The sequence below is a fragment of the Chaetura pelagica genome, unplaced genomic scaffold (genome assembly GCF_000747805.2).
Source record: "Chaetura pelagica isolate M959 unplaced genomic scaffold, ChaPel_1.0 scaffold11, whole genome shotgun sequence".
Classification (NCBI taxonomy): domain Eukaryota; kingdom Metazoa; phylum Chordata; class Aves; order Apodiformes; family Apodidae; genus Chaetura; species Chaetura pelagica.
Genome location: NW_009952694.1, coordinates 4,885,008 through 4,909,070, shown reverse-complemented (window position 1 = coordinate 4,909,070; position 24,063 = coordinate 4,885,008). Strand labels below are relative to the sequence as shown.

General features: G+C 44.5%; 1 protein-coding gene across 1 annotated transcript in view; it reads left to right on the top strand.

The window, feature by feature from the left end:
* Positions 1–23,542, top strand: part of NEK9 (NIMA-related kinase 9) — a 29,322-nt gene extending 5,780 nt beyond the window's left edge. Inside the window, 21 exon segments of the mRNA XM_009993962.1 lie at positions 1,022–1,199; positions 4,235–4,290; positions 5,156–5,226; positions 7,128–7,233; positions 9,818–9,949; positions 10,811–10,921; positions 11,517–11,581; positions 12,777–12,827; positions 13,877–14,069; positions 15,298–15,442; positions 16,395–16,595; positions 17,008–17,054; positions 17,896–18,051; positions 18,415–18,523; positions 19,549–19,710; positions 20,093–20,263; positions 20,493–20,552; positions 21,120–21,310; positions 21,534–21,698; positions 22,377–22,589; positions 22,968–23,542. Of these exon segments, the coding sequence (XP_009992264.1) occupies positions 1,022–1,199; positions 4,235–4,290; positions 5,156–5,226; positions 7,128–7,233; positions 9,818–9,949; positions 10,811–10,921; positions 11,517–11,581; positions 12,777–12,827; positions 13,877–14,069; positions 15,298–15,442; positions 16,395–16,595; positions 17,008–17,054; positions 17,896–18,051; positions 18,415–18,523; positions 19,549–19,710; positions 20,093–20,263; positions 20,493–20,552; positions 21,120–21,310; positions 21,534–21,698; positions 22,377–22,589; positions 22,968–23,090 (2,706 nt within the window). The 3' untranslated portion in view covers positions 23,091–23,542.
* Positions 23,543–24,063: the final 521 nt, after the last annotated feature.

Sequence of the window (24,063 nt, the reverse complement as noted above, 5' to 3'; positions counted from 1 at the left end):
CGCACAGGCCCCCAGTGACACGCACAGCCAGGTGACACGCACAGCCCCCCGGGTGACACGCACAGCCAGGTGACACGCACAGCCCCCAGTGAAGAACAACCCAGGTGTGAAGAAACGGCTTCAGCCCTCGGTCGGTGTTCAGCAAGGTGTAGGTTTTGGGACGTTCACTCCCTGCCACTCTCTCTGTGCCGTAAAGTTTCACTGGGAGATGTGGAGACCCTACTCATGGTAGTAGGTTCCTCGTTTTTCTATGTTTTATTCCAGTCACAGAGTTCGTGGGGGCATCTCATGCAGGTGATTCTCGTGTGATCAGCATTTCAGCATAATGGAGGGAAGCTGGCTGAAAAGCCAGTCCTCCCTCTGCTCCCGACATCTGATCCCATCCTGCTTGATTGTAGTTCTGCTTTTAGTGGCTGTCAAAGAAAAGTGCTTGACTTGGTTACCAACAGAAGTTCTTCAGTAATTTTCAGGGGGAAGGCAGCCCTGAGGTGTCATGGCTTGAACACTTCACTTAACAGATAGTTCCTAGCATCTGACTGTGTGGATGGGCATCACAGGGGCAAACTAAATTTGCTCTCATTTCCTTGATTTTTTATATTATTTTTTTTTTAGGAATACCCAAGTATTTGTAGTGATTTACAGTCACATGCACTGTCCTAGTTATGGGGTTGGAAATACACTATTCTCCCTCTATTGAACAGAAGTATTTTTAATCTTTATTGGAACAAAACAGTCTGTTTGTCTTTCCCTGAAAACCTCTAGTATGGGTTTTTGTTTGGTTGTTGGTTTGTTTTCCAAAGCGAGTGCTGGCCAGCTAGCAAGATGGCTTCAGGCCATCACTATTCCTAGTGACAAACAGAAAACCTCCTAACTTATTGTTGTGAAGAATCTTTGTCTGAAACATGTGAGAGGCAGGAAAGTCTCTTTACCTTTCCTGAAATTCTAATTTCCTGCTGTAAAGGCACATATTGTTCTCTTCGTAGTAGTGTGTTTTTAATTAAAAGATGTTGTTGTGTTTCAGGATGACTCACTGGTAGTGTGGAAGGAGGTGGACCTGACCCGGCTGTCGGAAAAGGAGCGTCGTGATGCTTTGAATGAAATTGTTATCCTTGCCCTATTGCAGCATGAGAACATCATTGCCTACTACAATCACTTCATGGATAACACCACGCTGCTGATCGAGCTGGAGTACTGTAATGGTGAGACCCCTACTCCCGCTGACAAACAGGCGGCTGCTGTGTTCCTGGGTCAGCCTCCTGCAGAACCTGCAGGGAGAATTTCTGGGGTGCAGTGGAGAGGAACAGTGCTGGGTAGCTCCTGAAGAAGAGAATGAGGGCCCTTTTGAGTGATTTATGTCTCAGGTGCCAAAGAAGAAGCCCAGTAGTTAGTGGAGGCAGTTCGGGAACTACATGATTTCTTGAGTCTTCCGAGTAGATGGTGCAGGGAAAGGAGTGTGTTATTGGTAATGTACCCTCCAAATGTGCCTTTTATGTTATTTTAGGAGGATGGTGGGAAAAGACCATGAGAATATTCAGGCCTCTCTGCCAGTACAGAGTGGAGCTGTTTTTCAGTAGTGTTACTTAAGTAGATCCTATCCTTTGGCAATGATAAATGGAAGGTTAAAAATCTACTGATATGTTACAATCAGAACTTTTTTCTGCCTTGTACTGTCAGGTTCTGTGTTTACTATTATTTTCCTTCTGATGGTGGAGAAAACTTTAAAATTCCATCAAAGAGTAGATCAGGTGGTATTGTTGGGATTTTGCCGGGGAAACAATCCCAGCTGGGATGGAGTGGTAGAAAGATTTGATAAGGGGGTCTGCATTGCAGCTGCTCTCAGGCATCTGGAAGAAGAGGTCCTATGCAGCCAATACTGCTGGAAAGGGATACCTGACTAGACCTGCAGTGCAATTCCTGTTTGGATGAGTGGGACAGCTCCCCTGGCTAGGTGTGTCGTGTGTGTCTTTTGGGGCTTAATTTAAGCTTTGGCTTATCGGCAAACTTCTTGTGGTGGAAAAGGCCTTCATCATGTGCTTAGCATTTTAGACAGATTATCTTCACTGGGACAGGTTGGGGAGGACAACAGAGTTGTGCAAGTATTTTTGAAGGGTGTCAAACGCTGGTTGGCAGGTTGGCCAAAGCTGGTTTTGCTTCTCTGCTTCTTGTAGTAATGCAAAGTGGAGACAAGTGTAAGAGTAGGAGAATGTTAGCTCTTTGATTACTTTGTGTGAGTTTCTTTAGCTGCCCTGAAAAGACTGCATAATTTTAGCCATTATAAATTCTTTTGAGGTTATAGAAGAAAATTCATAGTACTGATGTCTGAACATGTTTATTAATGTCTCTAAACTCTTTATTTTACTTTGGAACAATAACAGTATATAGCCTGCATTGTCTGAATATGTCCGAGTGGTACGGAACTAGGCAACATTAGAAAGAGGGAATCTCATTTAGACTTATGGATATTGGTTTTGCCAGTGTGTTAATAGGTGATTTTATGGCTTTTTTTACAGTGCAGAAGTCCAAGATGATTTGTGAGTAATTTTTAAAGTGAGGCTGGACTAGTTGCTCTCAGGCACTCCTCAGAACCCAGGGGTTTTACAGCTTAATTGGCATGTCTCTTCTGGAGATCTAGGAAAGACTTTCAAAATTGAGTAAATACTGTCCCTGTTTTACAGGGGAGGAAGCCAAGTTACTGATTTTTTTGTCTGTAGTTCTGTATGTATATCATTGTACCATAAGACCTGAATTTACCATCAGTGAATATATCTGAAACAGATTTGACAAAAAATATCTCATAAAATACATTTGTTGAAGAGAGAATAGAGTGGCAAAGGCTAGATGTGATTATATGAAACAAAGCAGAAAGTACTTTGTTTCTCTTTTTAGTATGTGTGCATAGAGGTCTTGGTTATTTGAGTCAAGAGCTAGTTGGTCTCCTGGTGTAGGATTTTGTCGATGTTGTACATGTCATGCTGCTCTTTGCTTCAGAAAAAATGCAAAAGAGGTAGCAAAAAATCAGAGATGGGGAACAGAATTCACCAAAAGTGCATAGTCTGAATTGCTAGGAAGGAGGTTAATAAGAAGAGGCAGAAGTGAGTACTTTGGTTAAATTGTGAATGTGAAGAGTGATTTGCAGATCATTTTCAAATGTGAATGAAAGGCAGAAAAATGAAACATTGAGAGAGTATAGCAAGGCTGAATGAGAAGAAATTTAACAAAGGGAATCTTAATTAGGATATCAGAAAAATCTTCCTAACTTGGAAGCCTGAAATAAGTCCCTCAAGGAGGCAGAGGAGCCATTGTGACCTGCTTTGGAAATTTATGACTTGACAGGCGCCTGGAAATCATGCAGCAGAAAGCTCTCTTGCACCATTCCCGTGGGAATGGGAAAGGGCCTGGTGGTCTGTTGCTGTTAGAACATAATATATGATAATTGGGAAATGGAATAGCAACAGGATGTGATCAGAGATTTGGGATTTACTGGCAGGATGTTAATCTGACAGGGAGTCTCACTGCCTGCAGCCCTCAGCATCATTTCTTTCAGTTCTTCTTGAGTTTCAGTCTGCTGTCTTGAAACTGTGAGGTGCCCTGTAGAGTCTGCTGATTTCAGGCTTCTGTTGGTTGTGCTGCTGTTGTCGGTGCTTTGTGAATTCTGCATTAGCAGGGCAGATGAAGGAGAGAGGCAGGTCAGAGCTGGGCAGTCAATAGAGAGAGGCAGTAACTTGTGCTTTCAGGGACAACTATGAACTTACTATTGCTTTCTTTCTCAAATTTATTTTTTTTATTCATAGATAATGCTGAGCAGAACAATCTCATGTGATTTAGTGTACAGGTTATAAATGTTACTATATTCCAAGAAACACAGGCAAAGAAGTAATACTTTTATATATATATATATTTTATATATACTATATATTTATATAGTATATATCATATTTATATACTTTTATATAGTCTATATACCATATATTAATATATTTACTATCTTTTAATACTTTTGAGTATTAAATGGTGGCATTAAAAAAAATCACCTCTGTTTAAGCTTAGATGTGCCAGTGAAGGTCGTAGATGGAAGAAGAATTAATTTTTTGAGTGCCTGACCAGTTTAACTGAAGAGTGCTGAGGGACAGCTGTAGTGGTTCATCAGATCTCCTAGGGGATTTGTGCATTCCCAGCAGAGCAACTGCTGCCATTAACTAAGAGTAATCTCTGTCTTGTTAACTTACAATTACAGGAGGGAACCTCTACGATAAGATTCTGCGACAGAAAGACAAGTTATTTGAAGAAGAGGTAATCTGGACTGCTTTGAGGGAGCAGTGGGGCTGGCCTAATGTTCTGCAGATGTCTGGTTATTTATATAACATTTTTTCCATGTTGCTGGTGGGAGATTTCTCTGTATATCTGGGGACTGATATTCTCCCTCTCCTTTTGAACATTGCAAGCATTTATGGACTATCAGAAACTTCTTATTTTCCTTTTTGGCTGGCTATAAGCAATATAAACTTCTAAGGGAGGAATAATGAAAGAAAGCGCTCAACTGACTGTGGTCACCTTATCATGTTGGCTAACATTTAACTTTAAAACCTCTTTCTAAGTTTCTTCCTGGTTGGTACTGAATTTCTCTCCTGTCTTAACCCTTTTGTAGGTCCTTTTCTGAGTAAATACCTTGAGTCTGTCTCACCATAGATTTTTTTTTTCTTGTTTCTTTTTCTTTTCTTTCTCTTTTCAAAAAACTTGTTTTCTGCTGTCTGTTTCTACCTCACGCTGAGATGATTAATGATTACACTTGCTTGTATTATATAATGACTTTTAAGCTCTTCTGACTTATGGTTGATACTAAATGGTCACTGTTCATATTTCAGAGAATCCAATTGTAGATCTTTCCCAGGTGGTCATTACCTGTCATTCCTAAGTCTTCTCACTCACTGAATTCTGTGATGCTTGTCAGGACAGACACTATGAACAGCAATAGAACAATCCGGGTTCTGGAATATCTTTTCATAGATTTCCAAAGCAAGAATTTCTAAATTTTCATTCTCCTGAAAGAGCATCTGAATGGTACCATCAGGCCCTCTTGCTGTGCCTCAGCGTGATAGGGAGGTTTTGGGAGGGCTTTTTTGAGACTCACATAAGGCTTTTATTCCTACCTTTGCAGATGGTGGTTTGGTATCTCTTTCAAATTGCATCAGCTGTGAGCTGCATTCATCGAGCAGGAATTCTTCACAGGTAAGTGTGGCATGTGGTGAAGCTGAGGTAACCAGTGTGGCTCATGGATGTGAGTGCCGAACTCCTTTGAGAAGCCCGTGCTTCTGTGTTTAAAGCAAGCACTGAGCTTCTCTCCAAAGTGTAGCTGGACTGTCTTAGATGTTAAGTATCACTTCTGTAAAGAACTTTTATTGGGCTAGAAACCATCTTATGATAACTGTGCAAGAATTTTTTAATGTGAAAATGGAATTGTTTTCTTTGATGCTGCAGCTTTGTGAACAAAGAGTTAAGCCATGTAGGAAGGAAGTAAATTGGCTTTTTTGGCCGTACCACATAAATGGTGTTTGCTAACGTGGATAGGAAGAGCAGTTACCACAGGCCAAAGGTACTTCCTACCTGCTCTGCAATTAATAGCTTCAAATCAACATGATCATCCATCCACCTGTTATTCCTGGAGGCTAACAGTGCTGGAGACTTTACATTAGTGCATTGCTCTAATATAACCCCTGCAAAGATTTGTTCTGCATTTGGCTCAATCTCATTTCTTCGGCCTGTTATTTAAGGAAGTAATACAGCTTGTTAGCTGGTAGTGGTAATTTTGACACTGGCTCTCAGATTTTAATGAGTAGCAACTTACCTTCTTCTGTTGCCCTTTTCTGTTTGGGAGGGGTAAATTTAATGGCTTATGTCTGCTTCAGGGAGGCTGGGATATTCTGGGGAGTACTGCACACCTGTACAGCTGGTTCCAGCATGGTTGGATCCTGTGCTGCACAACGTCCTTATCTAATTAATGAGCATAGCTGTGTGAGGATGTTTTCTGTGGGATAGCATCCTGGTTGCTGCCATTCTGAATCTTTGGTAGTTGGCAAGCCTTGCTAATGAAGGGTTGGTACCCTGCACTCAACAAAGTAGTGCCTAAGGGTTTCACCTAAAGCAGATGTCATGTCTGTCCTGCTTTGCAGTGGTTTCCTGCTTGCCACCTCTGTTGCCCATCTTCACAGCAGAGTTCACAGTCTAGGAACATGTGTGGCCCCAGATCCTTCCATAATAATTAATTGAACAGTTATTTAACTGTTTGCAGTGATTTCCTTCTGCTGCAGACATTGTCAGAATGACCCAGGACTTTGCGATGCCCCAAGTGGATGAATGCAAAGTGCTGCTTTACTTGCTGTTGTCCTGATCTACACTGGGAAGTTGTTGATGGTACGTTAGGAAAAGGGGGTGTTGTGAAGTGTTGGCCGTGGGAAGCATATCATACTGCAGGGGCTTCCTCTCTGTATTTACAGCCTTTTCTATTGGTTTGTGAAACTAGATATTAATTATTCTGTCTGGGAGAGAGTGTTTTAAATGACTTTTGGAATTCAGCATTTTGGTGGCCATCAGCCTTTGATCTTGTGGGCATAGTATGTCATGTTATAAAGAGTTGTTGTTGAGGCATAAGTTAGCAGGATATTAATGCTTAAGTTCTATTAGTGGCGTGTGTTTCACACCCTCTTTGTGTGTGTTTGTATTTGCATATATACATATTCATACATACATTTGCATTTTTAGTGAGCTCAGCAACTCCTGCTTGGGTCTATTTATAAAACCAGGAAAAATAAGATCTGCTCAATGACCTTCATGTGAGAAGAGACTGAGAGGGGGAAAAGAACTATCTTTGATCTGTAGCCTTTTACATAGATGTCTGGAGTCTGAGCTTTTTAGGTTGTGTTGTGTTTGTGTGGGGATGTGGTAGAACATGAATAACTGCAGTTAGAGGTCCTGGAGCAGGTCAAATTGCCTTTGGAGAGCTTTGTGTGTGTGAGAGTGAGTGCTGGCAGAGTAGCAAGTACCTCATTTTGGGGGAGAGGTATAGTAGTGTGTGTAAAACTCTGAAATCTGGAAATGTGTTTGAGTGTCTGCATTTCTTTTTCTCCTTTCAGAGACATAAAGACATTAAATATCTTTCTAACCAAGGCAAACCTGATTAAATTGGGAGACTATGGGTTGGCAAAGAAGCTGAACTCTGAATACTCTATGGCTGAGACTGTGAGTATCTGCCTTTTCTGTGTGCAAATGGAGTTGTTTTTCTTTCATCTCTGCATGCCTTGCAGAAGACCAGGGATGTTGTACGTTCTTGGTGCTGCTTTTCTGGTTTTTTCCTTTCCCTCTCCCCTTGATTTCCCTCAATTATGTTTCGCTAATGTTAGCTGGTGTGTTGTAGCCTACAATTATTTTTGCTCCCAGGTTACCTTTTGGAGGTCTGTCTCTCTGCAAAGCAGCAGTAGACTAAAGATAAGTGCCACTATGGGTGTGGAATTGTGCCAGAGCCAGTATAGCTGTGCTAGAGTGCGCTGCTCTTCTTTCCCTGGTATCTAGGCATAGTGCTTCCAAAGGTGAACCCATGTAACATGAAGGTGGTGCTGTCTGAAGATACAGAGACAGCAGTGTAGTCACATCAGTACAGCTCTCTCCTTCTGGGTTAGTTAAGCCTAGCTTAGCAAGTTACATTAATTTGATCATGCTGCTGTGCTAACAGGGGCATTTTGCCTTGCCAGGATCTAAGATAGCTTGTATGTGCTTGCCTAACATTGCACCACACCACAGATATGTCTCCTTTCTCTTTCATGCTCGGGCTCTAAATTGAGTGACAAAGAAGCAAGAAGAGAACTTGTGCTTCTTTTGGTAGCCAGGTGTATGTTTTACTGGTCATGTCTTGGAGGGGGACAAAGCTTTGAAGGAGAGATTAGTTCTACCAGAAGCCTGTCAGGCTTGGCTATGTTCCAGAATCTTCCAAAAAGCAGTTTCACAGCCATATTTAATGACCCAGGGTAAGCTGTATTGCAGACACTTGAAAGGCTCAGCTTTGATTTCCTAGCTCCATTAATTTTTGTGGTGAGCACTAGGCTTGGAAAGGGAGACATTGTCTGGAGCTCCTATCTGCTAAAGGCCTTTGTTCTAGCTTGGAATGCAAGCCAGCTTGCACTTCCCCTTACCAGGCCATATTATATTATTAGATTTAATGCAACTGTTGGTGTTCTATTAGAATGTGTAAAGTACTTGCCAACCTCCTTCCAGAACATGGAGCACTGTTGTGCAGTTACATGGTAAGTGGGAACAGAAAGTTACTGTATAAAACCCTCCCTAAACTGGGCAGTAGCAAAATCACTTTTGTCACATTTTTCACGGCCTTCCGGCTTTCAGAGAAAGTGCAGTCTGTGCTATGAATTTTCAGATGTGTTTTTACCCGTGTTTTGTATGTTCACCCTGCAAACTTTTTTTTTCCTTTTTCACTTCTGAAAAATGTTTTAACTTCAACTGTATTTCATTCTTCATATGCTGGCTGTGCTCTGGGCTTGTTGCTCAGTTTGTGATCTAATGACCAATGGCAGTCTGGAAGTCATTTGTAAAATGAGTGCAAAACATGATATTGTCAGCATTTGTAATCGTAACAGTCACATGATTTTGTAAAATGCTTAAGACTTGTTTACTAAATACTGATTTCTTAATTTATTTTTCTTTTTCCTGTTTACCAAGGAAGACCTAGCAAATAAGTCTGTGTTTTACAGAAAGCTTACATTATACTTTGCTTAAAAAAAGGTTTAGGTGCAGTGTCCTAATTCTTCATATGAGACTCCAACTAGGTGGGCTTGGAGACCTTCCAGTGTCTGGGACTCGGGTAGCTCTGTAGCTGTCATGCTCTGTGACAAGAAATGGGAGGGAGAGGGCAAATTCTGCATGTGCCCATTAGATACCTAGTGTCTTAGCAGAGCCTGATGAAAGCCAAGCTTTGTAGTCCTTGGAGCTTTGCTGAAAGCACTGAAAAGAGGGCAACTATAAATATTTCCCCTTTGAAATGATGTCTTTTTCATTTTCTTTCACTGTCTTGTTCCTTGCTAGGGAATGAGCTCCCATTGATCTGACAGCTTCATTCTTACACCTTTTACCATGTCTGTTCTGTGTCGTCTTCTTGTGACTCTGAGCTATGCCGTTATTTCTGTTGTGATTCTGTATTTAAATGCTGGGGTCTGGGATTTTGTGTGTGGTGGGAGATGCTTGTTTTAAACTAATTGTTAAGAAACCCCTCCTCTGAAGTGAAAGCCTCACAGGAGGGACTCATGCCAAGTTTCTCCTTGGTGACCCAAAAGTAACCCTATTTTGTTGGAGACAAAGTAGCCTTTGTCCTGGCAGTACAGACAGAGTGGCTCTGTGTTGGAAGCTTTGTTAAATTCCTTTTCCCTCAACCTTTTATGAGGGTTTCCATGTGTCTGGTCAGTACATAAGCCCATGATTACCTCTAAATGTAGCACATTTAAAAGAGAGGAAAGTTCCTGCTGTGTTCTCATGACTACTGCTCTATTGAGAAGTATGTCCCACATCAGGATCTGAGCAGAGGTGTCTAGGATCTTATAAGAAATACAGGCACAGGCTTGTGGACAAGAAGGGAAGAAACCTGCTTGTTGTTCCCATCCCTCCAGCATGGTGGTGGGGCGTGTCATCTGTGTCACTTCAGTGCTGTGTCAGAGCTGTGTCTAGCCCTGGTGCTCATGGGCCTGTGTGAACATAATAGATGCAGAGCTCCTGAATTGAAGGCTACTGGATCATTTCTGATTTTTAAATGTTATTTCCCTAGCTGGTGGGAACTCCATATTACATGTCCCCAGAACTCTGCCAGGGTGTGAAATACAACTTCAAATCAGATATTTGGGCTGTGGGATGCGTCATCTTTGAGCTGCTTACTCTGAAGAGGACCTTTGATGCTACTGTAAGTCTGACAACCAGGATGGACTGAGTAACCCTATTTTTTATCACCCTGAGATTGGCTCATAGCTTTTGTAAACCTTTTTCTGTCGTTGTTGTTTAAATCTGCTGATAAAGAAAACAGTGGCCTGGGAGTGCCAATTATGGCCAGAGAAGATTATTTTTCCTGCATGATTCCTCCTGCACTGCACTGCAGGTGCCTTTCTGTCTTCTGCCACCCTTGTCTGTAACCTCGTGTTTACCAGAGGCATAATGCAAGCTGTACTAATTTGTGTCATGGTTGTGAATGAACCATCCTTTTCTCTACCAGGAAGAAGTTTGTGATTGTGTAGTCCTTTTTGCCTTTTTCTGTGTTACTAGCTGTGAATTTTTGTGCAGTATTCTGTAGCAAAAACTTCCAGCCTTTGGATTTAATAGGTTTTAATCCTGTTACTCTTTCTCAAAGCTTGGGTGTAAGAGGAGTGTGACCAGGCTGGCATCAAGAGGGTGAAAGGCAGCAATGCTGCTTGACATACGTGATTTGCCAGTTTGTGCCGTGAGATGGGAAAAGCTGCTAGCTGCCATGGCACAAGATTTTGTAACTCTTAAAGAACTAATGTGAAAATTCTATTCTCTTCTGACTTCCTCTCACCATGGCTACCAAGTCCCCAGTAATTTTGCTGCTGTGTGGTGTTTCAGTGACAATACTGTAAGCAGGAGATGGCGAGCAGAAAAATCTATCCTCCCTCCACTACTAGGGAGTTTGGTGAAAAGCCAGATGTTGCCACCAACTTCTAGCTGTCTGAGGCACAGTTTCTGGAGGATTCTGCATTGGATACGTTGTCTAGGTCAGTTCCCTTACAGCTGGTTTCTGGTTTCTGCCTAGAATCCTCTGAACCTTTGTGTGAAGATTGTACAGGGAAACCGTGCCATGGAGGTTGACTCTACTGTCTACTCCCGGGAGTTGATCCAGATGGTGAATTCCTGCCTTGATCAGGTTGACAAAATACTTTTTTAATTTTCAGACACCCCTTCCCAGCTGCCTAAGCCATGAAATTCAGGGGTGAAGGGGAATGACGTGCCTGTTTCAGCATGAGGACTGTTGATGCAGGGTAATTTCTGTGAGGCCTGAGGCATCACTGAGGCTGGACTTCCTTCAGTTCTCCAAAAGCATTGCCTCAAGATGCCATTCAGTCCTGCAGGCTCTGGAGGGGTGCTGGGTTTACTCTGGCAACACTTGTTTAATGGATTGGCAGAAGCAATACTTTCCTGATGCAGTGCTGCTGAGGTGGGAGCATTGCCACAGTACAGCCTCTTAAGGTTCTGGCTTTCTCACCATGATTCTGGCTTTCTGCAGAGAATTAATTTATTGAAAGCAAAGATAGTATTGATACCTTCAGAGCCTGGAAGCCATTCCTGCCACATCCCTGACATTTATCTATTCATTCCAAATATTTTAATTAATTCCTTTCCCTTCTGATGGGAGTCAGGGAAGAAGGTTCACATAAGCTTGAGTGAGGTCTTCTGGCCCAAGATTTCATTGTAGATGATGGGTATTTCCCAGAGATATACTTGTTACTTGCATCTTTCAGGATCCAGAGAAGCGACCCACCGCAGATGAATTGCTTGAACATCCCCTTCTCAGCAAACGCAGGAGGTAATCAGATGGTTTTGCTTGGATAAGTGTCAGGAAGAGCAGAAGGGTTTGTACAGACCCATAATGTTTATGCTTTTGTAGCAAAGCTCTTAAGTTAATTTGGCCTGACCTGAAACAATTGTTGAAGTACACTTCATCCTCTTTAGAAGTGCATTCTTGCTGTCTTGTCATCTGATCCATCCCTATGTTCTGTTGGTGCATGACAATCATGAGAAAGGCCTTTCAAAATACATATCATGCAATATTGAGACCCTTGCTTTCTCTCTTTGTTGCCTTCCTCTTCTGGAGAGAGTTGCGTTGAAAGTGGCCGATTTTAGCTTAGTCTGACCATCGGCCTGCTCATACTGTCTTTTTGTGACTGGTGGACCATAATTCTGGACTGGCTGGATCCCACCCTGAATCACAGAATCATAGAATGCCAGGTTGGAAGGGATCTCAAGGATTACCTGGTCCAACCTTTCTATAGCTTATATGACATGGCTCAGCACCCTGTCAAGCTGAGAATTAAAACTGCCCAGCATGGAGGAACCTACCACTTCCCCTAGGAGATCATTCCAATGTTTGACTGTCTTCATGGTGAAAAATTTACCTCGTGTCTAATCGGAATCTCCCCAGGAGCAACTTGTGCCCATTACCTCTTGTCTTTTCCATGTGATTCCTTGTAAATAGGGAGTCCCCGTCTTTTTGGTAGCCACCCTTTAAGTCCTGGAACATGGTAATAAGATCTCCCCAAAGCCACCTTTTCTCAGGCTGAACAAACCCAGTTTTCTCAGCCTCTCCTCATATGGCACTGGTTGCTCTAGGAGGCAGCAGACTTAGTCCTTTATACCAAGACTTTTTTACTTGGTGATCAGCAAAGTTTGAGTTTTGTCTTGCTGTATGCATTGGTAGAAGCCCAAATTCTGAGAAGATATAGCCATTTAAGGTCGTTCCTGTGCAATATGGGTGTTGCTTGGCTACATTCTGGTATATACATTGTTTGATGTCCTCGGCTCTCCTGGAAGTCAGTTAAATATATGGTACATTACTTCTGCTCTATTTACTGTGTATTCCTGTGAGCTGGTAAACAGCTGCCATATTTCCTCCAAGATGGAGCAGCATTTTATTGAAAAAGAAGGCAGCCTGTGTGCTGCTTGTCAGTAAATTGCTTTGGCTGATGTTACTGTTTCCTAAAATGCTTTTTCTCCTGTCGCAGAGAGATGGAAGAGAAAGTCACACTGCTAAATGGGCCAAATAAGCGACCAAGGTAATTATTTGTGTTTGAAAGGAGTTCTGGAGAGAACAGCATTTTGCTGAGTGTTAGTCTGTGATAGCCTTACTTGAATAGTACAGTTTAGAAGATCCTCAAATGCTTGGAATTTGACGTAGGTACTACATGGTTATTGTTACATGCTTTACTCTATCTTTTGCATCCTTCTTATTTGTATGGCTGGAGCCTTACCTCAGCAGTTCCCATACAGTTTAATCTGTCCCTCTGAGTGTGTAGTCTTTACAACCTGCATATCTGAGGATGTAATGTAGATCCCTCTGTTCACACAGATTCCACTGAGCAGGAAGAACACGATTGTCTGAATGTTGAATACTAAATTAATATAAATATCTTTCATAAAATTGGATATATGTAGAGATTCTCCACAGTCCCCTGTAAGCAGAGTTGCTTCATGAAGCACAGAGCATCTGTGACATGTGGCTGTTTTTCTGTTCATTTGTCGGATAGAAATTGACCTTTTTTTTTCCTCATAAACTTGGAAGTGCTGAGAACTTTATGTGGAGTTGTTCCAGTTCATAGGTTACTCACAGTTTGCTTTGATCACAGCTTCCATTTTGCAATCTGCTTGTGAATTGAGTCTTACCTGCACTGAAGAGTTATATTTTTGCCCTCAGACGGAAGCCTATGATTTAAATAAAGAGGAGAAAGGCAAGTAAGAAGCTTTTGGATGCTTCCATATTTTGAGCAAGATTTCATGACTGTTTTTAAGGCTTTCGTTTTTCACAAACGAGAACAGCCCCATGGCCATTCAGTGAAAGCCCAGTCTTTTAAAATTACGTTAAATTGGATTTTAAACTTTTAAAAATGCTTCCTGAGGGCTGCTTTCTCTGCTGCCCTGAGACTGGTTTGATCCTGAGTCTCTCTGTAGCAGTTGAAGCTTTACCACCACTCAACAACAGTTTGTGGAAATAAAAACCATGAATGATTGTGGAGGGGAAACTGATAGCAGTAGGAAAATGAGTGATGACAGTGAACACAAACCCAGTATTAAAAGCATGTGTGTTTTGTGGGGGGCTCTTGTGCAGGTCGAGTACCATGAATGAAGCTCCCATTGCAGTGGTGACTTCTCGCACCAGCGAGGTGTATGTTTGGGGGGGTGGGAAGTCCACCCCCCAGAAGCTGGATGCCATCAAAAGCGGCTGCAGTGCACGCCAGGTGTGTGCTGGTAACACTCACTTTGCTGTGGTGACAGTGGAGAAGGAGCTCTACACCTGGGTGGTAAGTGAGCAGAACTGCAGGGACAGGGGTAAGGGTGGGAGGGGAGAGTCCAGATCCACTGCTGACCATTTGTGAGCCTGGTAGAATCAGATGAGCAAGCAGCTTGGAAAAGGAGAAAACTGGCTGCAGTGGACACTGGGAGGCCATCTGCTTTAGGGCTGACCAAGGTGTCCCAAGGCAGGCAAGTTTTTGGGAGAAGTTTTCCACCATGATAGGAAGTATATTGGAGACTTCCTGTATACTTGGGGATTGTAGGTGATGGACTTGTAGGCACAGACACTGGGTCAAATATCTCTTCCTCCCCTTCCTGACTAAAAAGGCACTGGAGGCTTTGTGGTGCTCTGTTGTTGCCTTCTGTATTTTTGAGGAGGGTTTTCCGAGGTCAGAATGGGTGGGATGAGTGACCTTGTTGTAGTACAGATGTCATCTGTGAGGCAACTCATGGATGAAATCAGAGATTTTTTGAACTAAGCAACAATCTTTTTCTGATGAGTGGAAATTCTCTAATAGTTTAAAATTAATTTTAAAATGTTGGCATATAATGTATGTAAAACAAATGAATCCAGTCTTCTTGGGCTTAGATGGTCAGTGCCATGGAGGCTTTCTGCATCTCAAGGCTTCCACAGGCTTTTGTATTGACAATACAGAATCTGTTAGGATAAATTAGAAAATACTGGTAGGTGGGTGAGAGAACAAAGAGATCCAAATGGGAAGAGAGCAACTTGAAGTCACTTGCTGGATGCTCCTGCAAGAATGGCCACTTGAAGACTTCTGGCTGGCTATTAGTATTGTAGTTTTAGCTTCAATACTACTCAGGGTTGTTTTGTTTTTCCTGTAGCATTGGTGGGTCTGGCCATTTCAGTGACATTTGTTTCAAGTTATGAGTTTCTTTGCAGCCATTTGGATTTAGAAAAGTAGGTAAAAAAGCTGACAGAATAATTCAGTCCTGCAGCAGGGAGCAGGTAACCTGACAGATGAGAAAGGAGCAGGGATTCCTCACCAGCTGGTGGCCTGAGGCTGGATCACTCCTCATTAGTGCATAACTGCCTGAAGGCTTGTGCTGCCATTTAGAATTTTGCCTGCTGTTATGCCACATACCAGAGCTACCCCAGGGTAGCTAACACACTTTCTCTGGCTCTGTGCTCTTTTCTGTTGTTCTTTGAGGTGCTGTAACAATTGGCACCATCTCTGGAGTTATGTCACCTTACCAGATGTTTCTGTCTTGCAGAATATGCAGGGGGGCACCAAGTTGCACGGGCAGCTGGGACATGGAGACAGGGCCTCCTACCGGCAGCCAAAGCATGTTGAGAAGCTTCAGGGAAAAGCCATTCGCCAGGTGTCCTGTGGAGATGATTTCACAGTGTGCATCACAGGTGAGAGTGGGAAGGGGACCACCAGCCCTTCGCTTTGCTGCACTGTAATGTTTGCCTTCACAGTGAGATCAGCAGAGGGGTTTTGATCACAGAAGAAAAGTCCTGTATGTTACTTACACCTGAGTTTCGAGGATAGTAGGTGGTGTGGTAGTGAAGATAGATCAACACCATCACACTGAGGAAGATACTGACTCCCAAGAAAGCTGGGTGTTTTGCTAAGGGTGTGCTGCTCCTTTTTGGTGATGAAGTTGGGTGATGTGCAGTGCTCCTTGTAGCTGTTCAGCATCCCTCCTCTTACCAGTGCATGTGTTGCTTCCCTACATGCCCATATTAAAGACACAGGAGCCTGAAATCAAGAATGTAAATGTGTTTGAAACTCCTTTTGGACTCTATGGGAAGAGAGGCAGCAGATGATAAAAGGTTATGTGCATCTGAGATTTGCTACTTAATTCAGGAAGCTTGAGACCTGGTAGCCGTGTCTAGTTCTAACTCTGCTCATAGTTTTATGTGTTAACTGTGGTGTTGTCTATTATGGAAGAATATGAATCTCATTTTACTCATGAAAACATAATTCTCAACAGTTCTCAATAAGTTTCCAGCTTATTTTGCCAATGCTGGAAAAGCAGAGGTTTGACAGACATAAGATCAAATGTTCAGTGTTCTACAGGAGGGACTTAGGGACAAGATCAATTTGTGAGTTTCTGTTCAAGTGGCAGGTTCAACCCAAGATTTTTTGACACTGGTGGCCTGAAATAGTTGCAGGTCATGGTGCAAGGTCATCCATCTTAACATGAACAATAAAATATTCCATATTCTCCCAAAGACATTCTTTTGCACTGAAGAGGATGCTGATTACAGGAAGGAGGTTGCTCTGGCCATGTCCTAAGAGGTTAATATGCAGCTCTAAAGTATGAGCTCTGTGTTCTGACCAAGCTTCCATTGTGTCCTTCAGATGAGGGCCAGGTGTATGCATTTGGCTCAGACTATTATGGATGCATTGGCGTTGACAAGGCTTATGGCTCTGAAGTGCTTGAGCCCCTGCAGCTGGATTTCTTTCTTACCAACCCTGTGGAGCAGGTCTCGTGTGGGGATAACCACGTGGCAGTGCTGACCAGGAACAGAGAAGTTTACATGTGAGGCTGTGGAGAGTATGGTAGGTAGAGTCTCTCCCTGGAACCTAAAGGTACTGGAGTATGCCTGCTTCAGAAAGCAGCTTGGTGCAGGTGTGTAATGCAAGGCCTGGGGGAGAGCTGTCTGTCATGTCCTTGAGGGCAAAATTGTTTATTTGAGGCTTTCTTTCCTTGTAAGAATGGGGAACTGAGGACTGAGCCCTTTGGACTTCACTCTGGGAAGCTCTAGCATGCCACTTGGCTTCCTTGTGGGTAGGGCAGTTGTTCTGTGAGTAGGGTTGGGTTATCTTGAGGATTGGCAGGCAATGATGCATTTATGAGTGCAGGTTTCTAGTTTTGTAGAGAAATTCCTTTGGGACTATGGAGAGAATACCATTTCATAGGGGTGGGCACCTTCTGAGGCCATTTCTAACTTCAGTGTTTGCACTGATGCAGGGCGCTTGGGCTTGGATTCAGAGGAAGATCACTACACCCCTCAGAAGGTAGGGCTGTGACTACTTCTCAAAATCTGCATGGGCACAAATCTGAATTCATTGCTCTTTGGAAATATTAACTGTCTGAGGCTCAGTGTTTTTTCTGAGGTACCATAGAGTTTTCAAGTGTTTTAACTTTACTTCATCACTCTATTTTGGTCATTTGTCTATAGATTTCATCATGACAGAGGGACATGCAACTCCCAAACCATCCATGACTTTGAGCTTCATTGCTCTGCCCTCCAAGCTGAAACTGGAAATGCCAAACTTAATGTTGTAGAAATCATAGGAAATACCAAATTGCATCTTTCAGGTCTGTAGAGGAGACTCACAGTGGTGCAAACAACTGGGAGTCTTCAAATTTGACATAATGAGTTAAAGATGCATTGAAAGTAAAATCCTCTTGAAGTATAGTGCTAGGAATAATTGAAGTGATTTAACCCTTTGGGGGTTAGAAACCAACAAGGATGTGCCTGGCAGCCAAATACTTGTGATCACATCCACACCAAACAGTCCTAGCCCTGCTCAGCTGACTGAGTCTGTTGCTTGGAGACCCCAGCTGGCCAGGATGCCTGTGCTCCACATTTCTCATTCCTGTGCCAGCTCATTGGTGTCTGCACATAAGTTCTAGAATTCTTTGAATTTCTGCATTGTGACTAGGATTTCAGTATGCTGTCGACTTGATATTATTGCAACTTTGTTCAAAAGAACTGCTTCGCGTATTGCCAGTGCCCAGAATGAATCTGAGCAGCTGAGTCACTGCTCTAACCCCGTATGTTTTCCATCTGCCAGCTTCTATGTACGGGGTGTTGGGAATTTGATTTTCTTGGTATATATTTCTTGCACGTAGGTGGATGTTCCGAAGACCTTAAACATTGTGTCAGTTCACTGTGGCTGTGATGGGACTTTCCTGCTCACCCAGACAGGCAAAGTGTTGGCCTGTGGACTCAATGAGTTCAACAAGCTGGGCCTGAATCAGTGCACATCAGGGATAATCAACCATGATGTAAGTGCATTTGGGTCCTTGTCTTCAGCTCCCAGCAGCCACTATATGGGTAAATGGAGGTCCGGTGACAGTGACAAAATGCTCATTAGCTTTGTGCCAGTTTGTTAATTCCAATCCAAGACAATGGATCGTGGGAAGAGATAATTTGTTCCTCAGTTTCCTGTCTACCCTGTGGGCTTACATCAGATCTGAGGTAGTGAAAGAGATAGCAAGCTGCTCCAGGGTGATTTAGCCAGTGACATGGACCATACCCATGTTGGGACTGTCTAGGTTAATGTTGTGGTCTGCCAACACTTGCTTGAGTAAGTCTTAGCTGATGAATGTGTTGTTTTTCACTCTGTCCTTACCCATGTCTTTTCTCAGACATACTGTGAGGTGCCATATGCCACTTCCCTTACTTTGGCCAAGCAGCTTTCCTTCTACAAGATCCGTACCATTTCTCCAGGGAAGACACACACAGCTTCCATTGATGGTGAGCTCTATGTAATAAGCAGTAAATACTGGTTGCTCAATTACATCAGCTTTTCCCTTTCAGCCTGGCCCTTGACACTGAGGGTTGTGCTCTTGGTAGCAAGGGTCGTGCCTGCTCCAGGAACCCAGGATTCCTGGTCCTCAGCAGTGTTGCCTCCTGGGCAGCTGAAATAGCAACATCAGCTTCTGGATCAGCCTTAATCAAAGCAATCAGACTCACAGTGTGGTTCTGATTATGGAAACAAATGGTTAGCTAGAAAGAAGTTTGTGTTTCACTCTTCCCCCTTTTTTCTAGGAAAAAGAAGGAAAGAAGTCAGTCTTTCCATCAGGCACTGTTCTCGAACATACTGGTTTTCGTATTCATTAACACTGAATGGTTGCTTTCCGTTTAGACCTTTGAAGTTTATATCAATATGATTAAAGTTTCTAGTGGTTTCATCTACCGTTTCTTTCTGCAGCTCAGATGTCTAATATTGCCCATGCAAGCTAGAATCTTATTTGAGGGAGACAATAGTAGTATTTATGCATATATACACACAAATGCAGCAATTCTAATGAATGAGTCCCATGCAAAGTTCCAGATCAAGATTTTTAGTTGTGACTCTTAGGAAAACATTGTGCACATCAATTAGGTTGTTTTCTTTCATAGATGCAGTCATCTTTTTTTTTTTTTTTTTTTTTTTTCTCAGGTGGAGGAGGGGAAAAAATATCTGGGGAAGAACCATGCTCTGGAATAGCAGAGCAATAATTTATGACTGAGTTTGGCTTTGCCCAGTGACACCAGTCAGGGGGCTGTGAGGAGTCCCAGACCCCAGGATCAGAAAAGGGGAGCAATGAGAGAAGGAAGTGGGGAGGTTCTTCCAGGCTGAAGCCATTCCTCTTGGTTGGCACTGTCCCCTTTCAGCCTGGCTGGTTTCTTAGCAGAGTCCTTCCTGGTCATGGGCTGTTGCTGCTAGGTTCCCTGCATGCTTGGCTGCTTCCAGAGTTGGGCCCTTGCTGTGACTGTCTCCTCGTTCCTCCTCGCAGAGCGAGGCCGCCTCCTGACCTTCGGCTCCAACAAGTGCGGACAGCTGGGTGTTGGGGACTATAAGAAGCACCTGGGAATTAACCTGCTGGGAGGCCCCTTGGGGGGTAAGCAGGTGATCAGGGTTTCATGTGGAGATGAGTTCACCATAGCTGCTACTGACGGTGAGTGGGTCTTTGCAAAGTTGTGGTGGGTTCTTTTCAACTAGATTTGCAGGGTGGTTGACTGGCATCTACTGACCATTTACTAGACCACCCCTAGCACTGTACTGAAATAAAGAAATCCTCCTGGACTGGGCCTGTCTGGCTGTGGTGGTTGTCCTAGTGCAGCTCCAAGCATTTGCTGTCCCTGGGGCTACAGAGTGCCAGCTTGGTGGTTGCCTGTTAAGATTTGCTATCAGTTTGTTCTCCCACTGGCAAAATGGAGCTAGTAGCTCAGATACTTTGGGATTGCAGTTACAGCAGAGAAGCTGTGATCCTTGTAGCAATTACAGGCCAAAAGGGAGGGAGGGAGTGAATTGAGGCTCCTGAATCTCTCTTTCCTCAGACAACCATATCTTTGCCTGGGGTAATGGCGGGAATGGGCGTCTGGCGATGACATCAACTGAGAGGGCTCACGGCTCAGATATTTGTACCTCATGGCCTCGGCCAATATTTGGATCATTGCATCATGTTCCAGACCTGTCGTGCCGTGGCTGGCACACCATCATAATTGTTGGTAAGTGTAAGTTCATGATTGAATTTGAGAATCTCGGTTACGATGCTGTATTGCTTGCCAGGACCTAGACTACAAATCTTTCCTGGGAGCAGGAGAGGTTGCTGCAGGGTAATGTGGCAGGTTGCTCTGAGCTCTAGGTCTGCAACGTTGACTGTGTTCTGTGCAGTTGTAGGAGTTGTGTTGCTTTCCAAGTGGCACTCTAACTGGAAGCATATTTCTCTCCTTGCAGAAAAGGTATTGAACTCTAAAACAATCCGATCCAACAGCAGTGGCCTGTCCATTGGTACTGGTGAGTAACCTGCCCTGGGGAGCTGTGGCTTACATATGTTAAGTGGTTAGTTTGGGTGCAGCGTGGTCCTGCAGCACTGTTTCTCTGTTTGAAAGGCTTCACAGAAGAGCTCAAAGGGATGAAATTTAGTCAGTGCTGCGCATGGGAAGGGATGGCCCAAAGCTGGGAAAGAGAGAACTGAAATGGAGGACCAAGAACATGGATGCAGTGAAGCCTTTGTAGTTGAGGAACTTCAGTTTGACAAGGAAAAGCCTAGAGAAATTCACTGAAGGGAAGCTGATAAGGGAGGGAAGGCTGTGGAGCAGCTGCTGGAAAGATGGAGTCCAGTTTCTTGGACCTGTGGGAGGGCTGGGATGAAGAAGTTGCAGAAGCCTGCTGTGCACAAGTCCTTCTGGGGAGGCCTGCGGGTAGTGTTAGGAGATAAGCTGTTGAGGGAGACACCACTAACATATGCTCTTGCTGTGGCCACACAACCCAAGTTTCTGCATCTTCTCTGCCCCAGCTGGGATTTGGCAACAGGAGTAGCAGAGATAGAGGAAGTATAACGTTTGTGCTCTTGTTTGCTAGTGGCTCAGAGCTGCACAACTGGAGGAGGAGAGGAAGAGGATAATGAACAGGAAGCAGAGACCCCCAATCCCAGTGGAGGTTTTCGGGGAACGATGGAAGCAGATCGTGAGTTGGGGGGCTGGATCAGCACCACAGAAGCAAAGGGAGGCGACAGTGCTGACAGCAGCTCCTGTCCGGGCTGGCTGCGGAAGGTAATGGGATCTCTCTGAAATGCCTTAAAATAGGGACCTAGGCTGGAGAAAAGAGAGTGGCCCCTTCCACCTTTAGGGGATGCTCCTGAATGTGTCAGCTGTTCTGCGTGGGGAGCCTGTTAGGTGTCTTTCGCCACGAGAGGGTGCTGGTGCGTTGGTTGAGGTGGTGAAGTCAGCTGCAGGAGGGCAGGCAGGTCTGACAGTGCTGCTTTTGTGCATCCAGGAGCTGGAGAACGCTGAATTCATCCCCATGCCTGACAGCCCCTTTCCTCTGAGTATTGCATCTTCAGAGCCCCAGAAGGAGACTCTCCCTTACCAGAAACTTCAAGGACTCAAAGTGGCTCCTGAGGAACCTGTTGGATTAAACAAGCCCAAAATGGAGCCTTGGGTAATGTTATCCGAGTGAATGCTTGGCCAAAAGCTGTTGAGAACCATAAATGGCAATGTTTGGATTATGGGGAGAGGGAGAGCTGAGAAGAGGGTGCTGGATTGGTGTCATTCATCTGGATGAGAAAAAGAGGGGTGTTGGTGATGCTGCAAAGACAATTCACAGGAATACGGAACACAAAGCTGAGGCTTGGTCAGATTGCAAGTGAGATCAGTTCTGTGGAAAAACGTGGTTAATGCAGTTGGGGGAAAAAAAAAAAAAAGCAGCCTAGGATCCAGAAGCCTAGCAGAAGATAGAAATTTAGAAAGAAAATTGCTGTGAGGTTGGAAGAAGGGTTGATACAGGAAATCACTGAGAAATTACAACTTGTGAGACTACCTTATTCCACAAGTTTTCTGTCCCGTGAGGAGGCACAGATCCCAGGCTTAGGGAAAAGGGGGTAAACCAGATGAATTTTGGTAATAGGAGGACAGGAGCAGCTTTGCCAGAAAATGGAGAAAGTTAGTGGCTTTGTGCTAAAGGCGTGATGACTAGTAGCTTGCTGATGTTGGCTGCTAGAAGTTTGGGAATTCAAGAAATGAGCTGGGGTGATACTTTCTGTGCGTGGTTTCTTTTTGTGGCTTTTACAATTCCTGGCCTTGCACTCAGACATGGCTTGACCTCTCTCTGTCTCCACAGCCTACTTGCCTGAGTCCAACCTTGCCGTGTGGTGAAGGGAAGGCTGGTTCTCCTGTTGCAGGCTGCATGTGCAGTGCTCTGCAAGTGGAGGTGACGCACCTCCGAGGCCTGGTTTTACAGTGTCTGGAAGATCAGAAGAAGCTGCAGCAGGAAACCATTCGTCTGAGTGCTCAGCTCCAGCAGTTCTGCAAGGGGACAGAGGGAATGCAGCAGGTGAGGACCTATCACCTGGGTTCACATCCATTCTCAGGGCTTGCTGTGCTGATCCTGCTTCCTGCATAGATTGTAGAGGCTGCACAGTAAGAAGCAGCTCTCCCAGAGCTGGAGGGGACTGAGCATGGTGCCCTGCTGTGGCAGGCTCTGGTAGTAGCAGGAGGAATGTGGCCAAAAAGGCGGTTTCCTATGAGGACAACCCAGTCCTTGAGGGACCTGGGATTCCCTTTTATTTCTGCTAGTGGGAAGGGATGGACAGTCAGATGTTGTGGAGAGTCCCAAATGGCTGTGGAGAGTAGGAGCTGTGCCTTGTGTGGCTCCTAGCTTCTTTGCAGCTAGTCCTAAAGCTGTTTGGATAATTGCTGTGTGTTTTGGCAGGTGGTGGTTCATTCCAAAGGAACACAGACAGCCAAAGAGGAGATGGAAGTGGATCCGAAACCTGACTTGGATTCAGATTCCTGGTGTCTCCTGGGAACGGACTCGTGCCGCTCCAGCCTCTAGTCTCCTGAGCCCACTGGGATCCATCTAACTTCACAGCACACTAACCGAATGCAGAGAGCGGCTTTCCTGGCTTCAGGTCACTCGCAGACAAGGAGCGAGGCCGGAGGCTCCAGAGCAGCACCCATGTACGTTTGATATGAACTAGGAGTGAGTTTGAGAAGGGAAGGGCCCCTGAGCTCTAGGTGAGCTCAGTGATTGAAGCAGCAGCAGCTCCTCTTTGTACCTTGTCAATTCTGCACGTGAGGCAGAACGGCCCCATTATGGCGATGGCTCCAGTAGCAGCTTGTGGCCCTTTCATTGTTTCACTGCTTCTTGGGAGCTGCCTTTGGGACCCCAGTATTCATCACTGCATTTCTAGGTGAGAGGAGGAGACGTGTTTGTACTGAAGCTGGCTGAACCCTAAGACTTGCCACCTTCACTTGAGAGGGGTGAAGGGCTAGGATCCTCTCCCTCCCACATGGTAAGGCCCAGCCAGTGAGGCTGCTCCTCTCTGCTCAGGGGCAGAGGGAGCAGAGAATGTCTCATTCTGGAGGCAGTGAAGGTCTTCCTATTAGGGAGATTATGGTAGACAGCATGTCCCTGGCCCCAAGGCACAGCTTTTGGCCATATGGCAGTGTCCAGTGGCCTGTGTAGACAGAGTTTAAAGGCTTTATTCTGGGTGCCTAGAGCTTTCCAGCTTCCAGGCAATGCACCGAGATGAGTGAATCAGGTGTTGTTTCCAATTGCAGCAGCGGGGACTGTCTGAGATGGGATCTCTGGTTCTCAGTTTCAGACCACCTGCTTCCCAACCAGATGACAAGCATCTGGGCCTCAGACCAAGTCACCCATTTCTTGTTGCAGTTGCTCAACTTGGTTTGGGTGCCAGAGCTTCTTGTTTCTTGGCATAAGCCTGTAGCTGCTCCCTGCTTGGCTTCTGTTTTGCTCAGCCCCTGGTGCCCACGCTCTGTGGGGGTGTGGGAAGAGTCAGTGTTTT